A 12,036-nucleotide genomic window follows, 5' to 3' on the forward strand; every position below is an offset into this window, starting at 1 on the left:
AGGAGAAAAAAAAAGGCAATTAGGGTTTACTTGGTTTTCTTTCAATGAGAATGCATTTCCCCTGACTTTGATGAGTTTTGATGGCTGCATATTCCATATAAGACCCACTCAAAAAATACAGAATGAGAGACTTCCCTGGTGGTCTAGTGGCTAAGACTCTGTGCTCCCAATGCAGGGGACCAGGGTCTGATCACTGGTCAGGGAACTGGATCCCACATGCCACAACTAAGACCCAGCACAGCCAAATAAATAATTAAAAACAAAAAAAAAAAAAACAAAAAAAACAAAACCCAAAATGTTTCCACCATTCTCTCTAGTCTATCTGCCCCACCTCAACTGACTACTTTCTCACTTCTGTTTCTTGGATCACTTCTGCCTAGAACTTGATGTAAGTGGAACCGCACAATATGTACTTTTGCGTCTACCTTCTTTTTCTGAACAGCTTTATGCCATAAAATCCAGCCATTGAAAGCGTGCAATCCAGCGGGTTTCAGTCTGTCCACAATGTTGGGCACCATCAGCACAATCAACCTCGGGGCTCATCATTACTTCCAAGAGAAACTCGGCACCTTTAGGGGGCCCCTCATAGCCACCAACCCACTCTCTGTCTCTATTCGCCCGTCCTCTTTTGCTCAGTGTAAATGGCCGTGTCTCTGTGTGATCCTTCTGTTGCTGAGTTATATTCCAGTGTATGGATAAACCAATTCCTTCATCCATTCTCCTGTTGATGCACTCCTGGGCAGGACCTTCTTGTGTCTCAGGAGAAGTTCAGGCTTTCATCATGAACAACTATTTCTAAAATTACAGAGGAGGCAGCAATGGAAGAAAGTGGGGGCAACATGGCAGTGTGCCCCTAGATCAGATTGCAAAGCTTCTCCAACTAAAAACGCCCTGCCCAGCAACCTCAACAAGTATGCGAAGGCCAAGAGTTAATACCCTTCATGCTATTAATTTCCTTCATGGAACAAGCATTCTTTGAAAAAACACAAAAACTAGAAAAAAGGTGAACACACCAAAAAAAATACCAAAGAAATTCACAAATGTAAAAACCAATGGTCAATAATCATTAGAAGTTCTCCAGTTCTGATGGTAATAAAAGCAGAAACTTCCAGACTTCCATGATAGAGGGAAGCAATGATTTGGGGAGTCTTTCTAAAAGATGACTACTTGTCAGTTCACATCAAAAGCCTTAAATATCTGCATATATTTTATAACAATTTAACCCAAGGAAAATAACATAGATATGTAAAACAATTAAGCCACAAAGAATGGTCACTGCAGCATTCTATGTCACAGATAAAATCAGACTAGTCAATATTCCAGAATTAAATATTCACTACTAGGTACTGATGCAGGTCAGGAAGCAACAGTTAGAACTGGACATGGAACAACAGACTGGTTCCAAATAGGAAAAGGAGTACATCAAGGCTGTATATTGTCACCCTGCTTATTTAACTTATATGCAGAGTACGTCATGAGAAACACTGGGCTGGAGGAAGCACAAGCTGGAATCAAGATTGCTGGGAGAAATATCAATAACCTCAGATATGCAGATGACACCATCCTTACGGCAGAAAGTAAAGAAGAACTAAAGAGCCTCTTGATGAAAGAGTGAAAGAAGAGAGTGAAAAAGTTGGCTTAAAGCTCAACATTCAGAAAACTAAGATCGTGGCATCCGGTCCCACCACTTCATGGCAAATAGATGGGGAAACAGTGGGTGACTTTATTTTTTTGGGCTCCCAAATCACTGCAGATGGTGATGGCAGCCATGAAATTAAAAGACGCTTACTCCTTGGAAGGAAAGTTATGACCAACCTAGACAACATATTAAAAAGCAGAGACATTACTTTGTCAACAAAGGTCCATCTAGTCAAGGCTATGGTTTTTCCAGTGGTCATGTATGGATGTGAGAGTTGGACTATAAAGAAAGCTGAGCGCAGAAGAATTGATGCTTTTGAACTGTGGTGTTGAAGACTCTTGAGAGTCCTTTGGACAGCAAGGAGATCCAACCAGTCCATCCTAAGGGAGATCAGATGTTGAAGCTGAAGCTCCAATACTTTGGCCACCTGATGCGAAGAGCTGACTCATTTGAAAAGACCCTGATGCTGGGGAAGATTGAGGGCAGGAGGAGAAGGGGACGACAGAGGATGAGATAGTTGGATGGCATCACCAACTCAATGGACATGAGTTTGGGTAAACTCCAGGAGTTGGTGACGGACAGGGAGGCCTGGGGGTCTGAAAGTCGGACACAACTGAGTGACTGAACTGGACTAGGTACTGATTACATAAATTATGATAGAATCAAACAATGGACCATTATACTACTATTAAGAAAACTCAGAACAAGAATGTATGATAGTGTGGAAAAACAATACAATGTTAAGTGGAAAAGAAGCCACCAGATGGTACACTGGTGGATACACAGTATGTTTTGGAAACAAAACACAACCAAGAACACATGTATGGAAAAAAAGATGGCTGTGAAACACCCCTTATTCTCTTGCTTTTGCCTGCTTTTTCTTAATTTGCTACAGTGAACATACAGTAATTCTGAAATACCAATTAAAAGAGAAAACAGGCATACTCCATGTAATTGGAGTCCGTGTCATCCAACTCTGCCACAGCCGATGCCTGTTCCTGGAGAGGTGGGGAGGGTGGCGGCTGCCCACAGCCAAGGACTGGGAGGAGAGAGGAGAAGGTCTGCCTTGGCCGTTTACCACCATCTACAAGTGAGACATGGCCCCCGCACGCTGAAGGAGCAGCTACCTGGCTGGTGGTTACAGACGAGGTGCAGAGCCAAGAGCTGACGCGATCAGAAGAGGGAGGCAGCCCCCCGCATCCCGTCGCCTGCAGAGGGATGGGGGAGGCAGTTTACCCTGGGGGTGCAGCATCAGGGGGAGTCCTTGGAAGCCCCACACTCACGCTCATGCTCTTTACGAGCAGGGCAAGGGAAGACAGAAGTGTGTACACTCGCATCTGCCGAGGCAGGAAAACATTCCACTAATTCTTGAGTGACTATAATTAGAAGGCCATCTTTCTGGAGAAGCAGCTGTGCGAAGCCAACTAATGAACGACGGCAACAGAATCACTGAAGACAGCACACGTGCGCAAGTGTGCACCCGCATTCCAGACCAAGGCAGAGCCTGGCGCCCCCGGCCCCCACCCCGCCAGGCCCAGGCCCAGAGCTGCAGGCGAGGGGCATGGTAACCATGCCCTCCAGCCCAGACAGGCTGGCCAGTAGGCCTTCACGCTCACAGGTAGTAAGAGTGCCCTTAGAATGGGTGTGTCCTCGGCGACCGTGCCAATACCCTCAACCCCACTGAAAGCCCTACGCCCTCCATTGAAGCCAGATTTCTGGGAGGACGTCAGACTTTCTGGTCCTCCTACGCACAGGTTAGAAGAGACTGAGAGACAACTGAGACTGGGTCCAGAGCTGGCGGCTGTGCATCAGACAACTGCCGGTTCTCGGAAAAGCAGTTTCCAAAAGCCAGAAGGTATTTGGAAAAGTTCCTTTCTAAATACATAATGCTTCATTTCTAGGTTCATTTTATTCATACTGAGTGATCACAGAGATGCTTCCATCTGAAATGACCCTCGGTTCAGGGCTCAGGTAAGACACACTCCTATCTGTTCTCACTTTCTTGGTCCCTGCCTGGCAGAGGGTACGTGGGCTGTGCGTGGGGAGGCCAAGTCCTCCGGGCTCACATGGGGAGAACACATGCTGTAGCTGGCAAGCGCCCTCCTCTGCAGCCGGGGGCCTGCTGCTCTGCTCAGGTCATGTCCCGACCTGTCAACGTCTATCCTCTGTCTCTGCCGGGCCCTGAGCTTACGGCCACAACACAGCCCCTCTACTGGCGAGCTGTCCACTGGACGCAGGCCACTGGGGAGCTTCCTGTAACTACAGAGGTATAACGCCATCACAGGGCACCCCAGACCCTGTGTGACTTTCATGGTGACAAAAAGGGACTTTCCTTGCCCCCAACCTAAGTGGGGGCGTGGCAGCAACAGAACAGAGGAAGCGTCTTCCTTCCCGTCCGTGCTCAGGACAAGGCAGGCTGCTGAGCAGGCAAGGTGCCCGCGGGCAGTGGGCTGGCAGGGGACTTCTGAAGGCTGCTTCTGGAGTTCATAGCAGCTTCAACACAAGGCAGGCAGCGGAGAGCTCAGATTCCATCAGCCCAGAGGCGGGGCCAGGCCGGCATGGGGAAGGGGTGTAACTGAGAAACTGAGCGCTTGTGTCTTCAATAAAGCTTTCAGGAGTCACCCCAAAAAGGCCCTGAACAAGCTTACTCTATCACTGAAAGCCCTTCCCCTGACTGTAACTAAGCAGAGCATATCACGGCCCCAAAGGAGCTGCTGCTGCTACAACTTCTAGCTGGATAGGAAGTCCTTCCACACCCAACACCCGTGAGAAGGAAAAAGCAGTAAATGTTCAGTGCAGTGCTTCATGTCAGCAGGTCTACTAGAGAAAATACTTGGTGAACTGCTCAGAAAGTGGACTGGGGAGGGCTTATCTTACTTTAAGATACCCTATAATTTAAAAAACATACCCACAAAACACCCCCAAACGCGGAGTGTATGAACCTGAAATGAACCTGAAATAGCAGCATGATGCCTTTTCTGACTTATGAAAGTACATCACACAGTTCCTACACAGCAGTTGCCTTCTATACATACCTTGTCGTCTTCCTCTTTCCCCTTCCCTCTCTTTCTCCGCTTCCGTAAAGCAATGAATACTAAGAATACTGCACACAGGAAGTACGCAAATAGAAGGTACATAGGACAGACCATGTAGCCATATGGCCACACAAAGAAGAACTATTTCAAATAACTGCAAAATGATGGATAACCTGAAGGTAAAAATAACTCTGACACATCTTTAATAATTTCTAATACTCATGCTGATGGAGGAGGTTGCTGTTATTCTGAGACTACTGTGTTTGCGTTCTGAAAAAGACAAATGAGTCATTACGTTGATATTTTTGAAAACTCGGATTTTTCAGAGTGGGAGGTAGGAAATTAAGATATAAGCTTGATGAGGCTAAGTTAAAACTCCAGTGGTCCTGGAAGTGAACTGGAACTACCAGAATAAACTCAGGACATGTTTTCTCTTAAAGAAACTAGCACGTGGTCAGTTAGGAGCAACGAGGAACTGTGGAATGAGGTCTCTGAACACCATTCCCTGAGAAAGGGGACCAGAGCTCCCTAAAGGAATCTGGCTGATGCCAGGTTGGCGGGAAGAAATGTACTAGGTGATTACAACTCAATAATAATGATAATAAAAAAAAGATAAATAACACAATTTAAAAATAAGCAAAAGATCTTAATAAACGTTTCTCTAAAGGCCAGTAAGCACAGGAAAACATGTTCATCACCATCAGCCATCAGGGAAATGAAAAGCAAAAGCACAGTGAGGTACTGCTGCAAGCCCACCAGGCAGTTGTGTCAAAGAAGCCCACGGTGACACATGCTGGTGAGGATGTGGAGAAACTGGAACCCTCGTATATCGCTGGTGGTGACGTACAATGGTAGATCTGCTTTAGAGATCAGTATGGTGGTCTGTTACGAGATCAAACACAGAGTTACGATATGGCCCAGCCCCTGCAGTCTTAGGCATATACCCAAGAGAGATGAAAACATATATCCAGACAGACAGTCAGACACGACTGAGCAACAACAACCCACACAAAAACTTATACCTGAGTGTTTGCCGCAGCAGCATTACCCCAAACTGCCAAAAGGTAGAAACAACTGAGATGTCCATATGTCCATGAATAAATAATATGTGGTATATCCATGCAATGGAGTACAGTTTGGCAATAAAGAGATCAAGTACTGATACACGCCACAGCATGGATGAACTTCAAAAGTATGATGCTGTGACAGGACCAACCACAAAAGGCCAAACGGTATAGTACATGAGTCTATTTATACGTGTAAAGTGTTCAGAAGAGGCAAATGAACAGAGACAGAAAGTAGACTAGCAGTTACCAAAGGCTGGGGGGATGGAGAGAACAAGGGCAGGGTCTGGGGACAGTATAAAGGGTATGAGGTTCCTTTCTGAAGCTATGAAAATGGTCTAAAATCAACTGTGGAGTTGGCTGCACGATGCAGAGAAGATCCTAAAAATCACTACATTGTCCGTTCGAAATGGGTGAAGTGTACGGTGGAGGCATTATGTCTCAATATAGTTATTACCATTCACACACAAGTCTACAAGATGAACCCAGAACATCTTTTCATACCCCAAAGTGAGAAAACTATCAAAGACTTCTGGGATCACGTCACAATGAACTCAGAAAACAATCTGAAGACGCTGTCACTGCTCAAAGACAGGACGGGAACACCACTACAGGTCCTATGTGCAGTGGACTGGACACAGTGTGCTTATACACCTGCGTTCAGAATGTTCCAATAAAAATCTCAATCCACGGGTCATGTTAGAGGAAGCTAAGAAACACTCTTTCTGATAACCTGTAAGTAAAGAAAGGAACTGAGCGTTGATTCTGCCTCTTCCCTGGGAATTATAACACAGGGTAACCATGACTGACAAGGAGAGGTCTCTCTCAAAGTATTCCCACTAAGGAATGAGGAAGGGAAGGCAGGAAGAATTAGAATGCTGCCATTTAGCAACCCCAAGGAATGAACCATTTAAGCAATAACCATCAACGGCTATTAGCATCAAAAGGGGAAAGATGCTTCTAGAAGGAACTGCAGGGCAGCACCCAAGAAACATTCTTCTAAATACACAAACTTGAATCTGATTCAGCCTAGTTTTCCAGGAAATTCAAGGGACAGAAAGAAAAGTGAAAGTGTTAGTCGCCCAATTGTGTCTGACTCTGCGACCCTATGGACTGTAGCTCTTCAGGCTCCCCTGTCCATGGGATTCTCCAGGCAAGAATACAGGAGTGGTTAGCCATTCCCTTCTCCAGGGGATCTGTCTGATCTAGGGATCGAACCCAAGTCTCCTGCACTGCAGGCAGATTCTTTACCATCTGAGCCACCAGGGAAGCCCTCGAGAGACAGAGGAACATGTTAAATAATACTGTAAAGATGCAATCAGCAAAGCCAGAGTATGGGACTCTCAGGAGAAACAACCCTTCCTTAAACACACACACACACACACACACACACACACACACACACACAAATAAGCTCCAAAAACAAACTGTTTAGAAACAGCAAGTTACTCCCTGCAGGCCAAATCCAGCCAAGGGCTTGCTTCTGTTAGGTAGTTAGCATAGGACAAAGGAGTCCAGAATGGCAGTGGCTAAAAGACAATGAAGGGAAAAGCCCGCGAAAATAGAACAAAGGGAGGTCCAACTGACGAGTGAGGACCTCAGGTAGAACAGCGCTCCTGGCTAGCCCAATTTACATAGGGCAGACCCGGGGGAGGGAAAAAACATATAAAAAGAGGAGCCAAAGGGTGTGTGGGGGGGTTGTCTTTCTCCTCTGCATGCACACTCTTTTTCTCTTCTCTTGGCGTCTTTTGGGTCCGCATGCCATCACGTCTCGAGGATGTATTTTCCTTTATTTTCTAAATAAAACTGCGCTGTAACGCAGAGCTGTAACACTGTCCGAGAGCTGTGACGTGCTGAGGGCTTTAACGTCTGTCGCGTCAAATTTTTGTTGTGATGAGACAGAACCGAGGAAATGACACACCCTGACACTTCTGTAAGGCTCTCAAGGTAAAAATGCTTTTTTTAAAAAAATGAAATTAAAACAAAAAACAAAGACTATGCAACAGGCCAATATGCAGCAGAGACCAAGCACAGCCCAGAGCCTGAAACATCCATTTGGCCCTTCGCAGAGAAGTGCCTTGCTTGGAAGCTATGTGCTAAGGTGTTTACAGAGGAACGGATGTTAGGATGTCTAAAATTTGCTTCCAAATAAACCAGAGGAGCAGGAAGAGGTCTGGAAGGAACAAGACTGGCCAACCATGGAAGCTCTGAGATCAGGCTTCATTACACTGTTCTCTTTTTGCAAATGTCTAAACTTTGTCATAATAAAAAATTTTAAAATAGGCTGAACAGGGAATAAAAGTAATGGCTGATCTTAAATGTCAGTGTGGCAGAGACAGCCAGGTGCCCCACAGTATCTGCTCTTCTTTGTTAACAGAATTTCACTCAGGCAGAACATGACTAAGTTCTGGCCAATAAAATGTGAGAGTTTGTGAGGCCTTGGCGTAAGTACCAGCAAATGGAGAAGGCACAACTTCCTATTCTCTTTTCCTCCTTGCCAGTAGTTGTAATTGATGGAGACTGAACAGCCGTTCTGCACCATGAAGTGGAATCTGTGTGTTACGACGATGAGAAAGCAGGACAGGAGACCACATCCTGGCCAGTCTGTGAAAACGCCACACTGGCCTTGGAGTGCCTATCGCTAGGCGTCTTACACATGACGGAGAAATAAAGTTCTACCTCTTGAAGGCAGGATTATTTTGGATTTACTTGTAGTCAAATCTACCCCTAGCTCATACAGTCAGGAAAATATTTCTTTCAAAATATTCACCTTACTCAAGGTGAGTCTGGTACAGAAGAACAGTTTTGGTTGGTGACTGTCAAAGGACAGAACTGTGGGTATTCCAAAGTTTTTCCCCCAGGTCAGTGCAAGAAGGTGGCTTTTTTCTTTCCCTCAATCAAAAAACTAAATGTGTGTGTGTGTGCTGTTGGAGAAGCTGGAGGACTCAGCAGGGAGATCCAAGAGGATCTGAAAAGAGGTAGAGCAGAGTCTAGAGAGACAGGTAAGAAGCTGTACACCTGAGAGGAGAAGGAGCGCTGGAAAGGCAAAACAAGGAAGAGGTGGGGTCTTGGTTTTGAAAGGACCAACTTGCATATCTGTTTGACCTCGAGAAACTCAGTCCTCCAACAGCCAAGTCCTGGGCTGGAGGTGGTTTCTACAGCAAATGGGAAGAGAGGGCCTTTGAGTTAAGTGGGGAGTCAATTTTCAGTGTTATGACGACTTAGACCTTAACAACAAATGCCAGCACCACAGGTTCCAGATTGTCCCTGCTGTCTTGACTTACTCCAACCACAGACATCCCTTGGTGTCGCAGGCCAGCTCCTGCTCATCCTATAGGCTTCAGCCTACCTGGGAGCATCCCTGGGGAAGCATCTCTGATCACCCTGAAAAATGAAGGTCCCCAAGACCCAAGACAGACCTCACGCCCGTTTTCCTCTATAGCCCCAGTCCTATTATAATTAATTATACAATTACGGGTCTTTGGCTGTTGCCCTTTCCACCTTTAGATTGTAAACTCCATCAGGTCAGGGACTCTGCCAGTTTTATCACTATCTTCCTAATTCCACCACACTGCCCAGCACACAGGAGATTCTCACTAATGGTTTCCTGAATAAAAGAAACAAATCTAAATTTCCCGAGCTCGTCACTGAGAGAATCTCTGTTCTGCTTAAAATATTTTAGGGACAATTGTGGAAAAGTTCAGACACTGACAGGTTCATAAACAACAGGTGTCTCCTTCTTGCTCCCTCTCCTCTCTCATCCTGATCAATCTGAAAAAACCCGATATATTTTCTTTTAGACAACTTTTCAACTGACAGTGGCGTGTTCATGATCCCATAAAGAAAATCCACTTGGGAATGTCACAAAGCTTCATGCCTGGAAACTCTTCTATTTGTGATGTTCTGACTTGTTTTAAACATCTTTATTATAATCATGCAGTAGAAGGAAACCTTAACAATGTCACCTGAGAAATAACACTTGTCAATAACAGCATTTCCAGAAGCCTGAACAGGAAGAGGCGAGGCGAGGCAGAGGTGCACACACCCCGATGGCGAATCGTGGCCCTGGTCACGTCTCACTTGTCCTGCTGACCTCAGAGAGTGACCAGGAGGCCTGCACGGGAGAATGTGTGACCAGGTGCCAAGTCTGGAAAGCGACACCAGGCCCTACACAGCAGCGACCGCGGTCTGCCTCTGTAGGTGTCATGGCCAAAGCTGGTGGTGTAGGGCCTAACTGTTCTGGGGATGAAGAGACTGGGAACTCTCAGAGGATGCTGTGATGGCGTCCAGTCCCGCCTGCCTCTGAGTAAGCTCCAGGAAGTCCCCGAAGACAGAGCAGCCCTGCTCATACAGAGCAGGGAGCCACCCAGATCACCCCAGTCCACATGGTTCATTCCAGCTGCTGCTGCTAAGTCGCTTCAGTCGTGTCCGACTCTGTGCGACCCCATAGACGGCAGCCCACCAGGCTCCCCCGTCCCTGGGATTCTCTAGGCAAGAACACTGGAGTGGGTTGCCATTTCCTTCTCCAATATTCATTCCAGAGCAGTGTGGAATGTTAAGCAACACTTTCTCAGCCTTCTGTTTGTAATTTCTACCCATCAGGGGGTCCTTACTCTACTCTCCAGAGCTTCTGGGGAATACCTGTCCAAGGAGGCAGCCTTTAGGAGTCTAGTAGCATGGCTGAATGGGGAAGGAAGTCTTTGGACCTAGGGTAAGTAGCCCGGCTGCCATTTTGGACAGGAGGGTCTAGAGAGGAGAACACCCCAGTTTTTCAAGCCAAGAGGTCTATTTGCAAAGAGCACCTCTAGCACCACATAATTAATGATAAACAGCAGCTAAGATCTGAGTGCTTCGTGTGCAGACGTAGTTCTAAAAGCTTCACATGCATTAAATAATTTAATCCTTCCTACAGCCCCACGATATAGGGTGCCATAACTACACGTGTTTTATAGATGAGTTAACTAAGGTTCAGAGCACTTGAGGAAATTGCTCCAGTTCACAGACTGGTAAGTTGAGGTGAACGCGGGTGTGAAATCTAACTGGGCTCCAGCCTAGCCCTCCTTCCACGATATCACACAGCCTCGTCTAACAGCAGGGTCCACACCTGCTCACCGCTCACAGCCTGCGTCCTGACCTGCAGGCTCCCACCTGTTTCCTGCCCTACATTCTGCCTTGCTCCTTATTCACTGAAACTTATTTTCTCAATTAGGGTTTGTCCCTTGGACCCCAATTCCAGAACCATAGAACCTTCCTTAGAAGGACTTTGCTTCCCACCTTAACAATGATTCATAATTTTCTATTATGCCATTTCTGACTTCCCTGGGTAGTAAATTCACAAACTACATCATAGATTTCAGTTTTACTTCTAAGTTGTCTCAATCCTGCTTTTCTACTAATCCTGCTTTCATATTCTAAGAAGTTCTTAGAATATGAAACGGTAGCAGTTGACATGCTGGGAGTTTTGCTAAGAGTCAACGCAAAAACAGTTTCCACCAGCCTTTGTCGAGCTGGCAGGTGTGCACAGCCAGAGCTGTAGTATAAAGACTCAGTGCAGATTTAACACAAGGCCCAGGACAGGCTGACTGCCTCTGGCAGCTTTTCTAACCATGGGCCCAGTCCACCAAAGGTGATACGGCCGTAAGAGCATGTGTACCAGAGAGACAGAAACAGCTGTGAGATAGAGTGGCACCCAACAGCAGACACCGGAAGACGTTCACTCCGACGTTCAGGAGTTTAGGAACGAGTTCTTGTGAGACCAACAGCCGGCAGTGAGGCAGCTGCAAGTCCCCGCTGAGGCCACCGGGGCCTGCACGTACCTTCACTCCATCCAGCACGGCCTTGATGACCCCCCTCACAGCTGTCAGCATCTCCTTATCTTCTGAGTTCACGCCTTCCAGCATCACCTGGTCAGACCAACGGATGAGGTTGGCGAGACTTTGGTACACTCGGCTGTAGCAGGAGGAGAGGGCTGAGCTGGAGGCAGGAGGAGATTTTCAAGAGAATATTAAAACTCCAAAGCACGGCCATCACTTTAAGTCTTCTGTTTAGCATAGACCTAGTTTCTCAGTGACTCGGGTTTCTCAGTCCTTTCTATAAAATCAGCACCTCTTTTTAATAAATACACTTTTCCTCCCTGAACCTATTTTCTTACATCAGATGAAGATTTTGTGGAGCTTTATATTCTGGTCTAAGTTTTTTTTTTTTATTTCTCAACTATAACGTATAAAAATTCCACCACGAGAGTTTATGTGCTTTTTCAAACTTCACATCCTCCACGAGATTCTGATAACGTCTCTCA

The 12,036-nt window shown here is 46.2% G+C and overlaps 1 protein-coding gene across 5 annotated transcripts in view; it reads right to left on the reverse strand.

Moving 5' to 3' along the window:
* RAPGEF1 (Rap guanine nucleotide exchange factor 1) overlaps positions 1-12,036 on the reverse strand; it is a 137,502-nt gene that overhangs the window by 43,377 nt on the left and 82,089 nt on the right. For all 5 annotated transcript variants that reach the window (XM_055541457.1, XM_055541456.1, XM_055541460.1 and 2 more), the window contains one exon: positions 11,555-11,711. In XM_055541457.1, the coding sequence (XP_055397432.1) occupies positions 11,555-11,711 (157 nt within the window). The remainder of the gene's footprint in view (positions 1-11,554; positions 11,712-12,036) is intronic.

The sequence above is a fragment of the Bubalus kerabau genome, chromosome 11, assembly GCF_029407905.1.
Source record: "Bubalus kerabau isolate K-KA32 ecotype Philippines breed swamp buffalo chromosome 11, PCC_UOA_SB_1v2, whole genome shotgun sequence".
Classification (NCBI taxonomy): domain Eukaryota; kingdom Metazoa; phylum Chordata; class Mammalia; order Artiodactyla; family Bovidae; genus Bubalus; species Bubalus kerabau.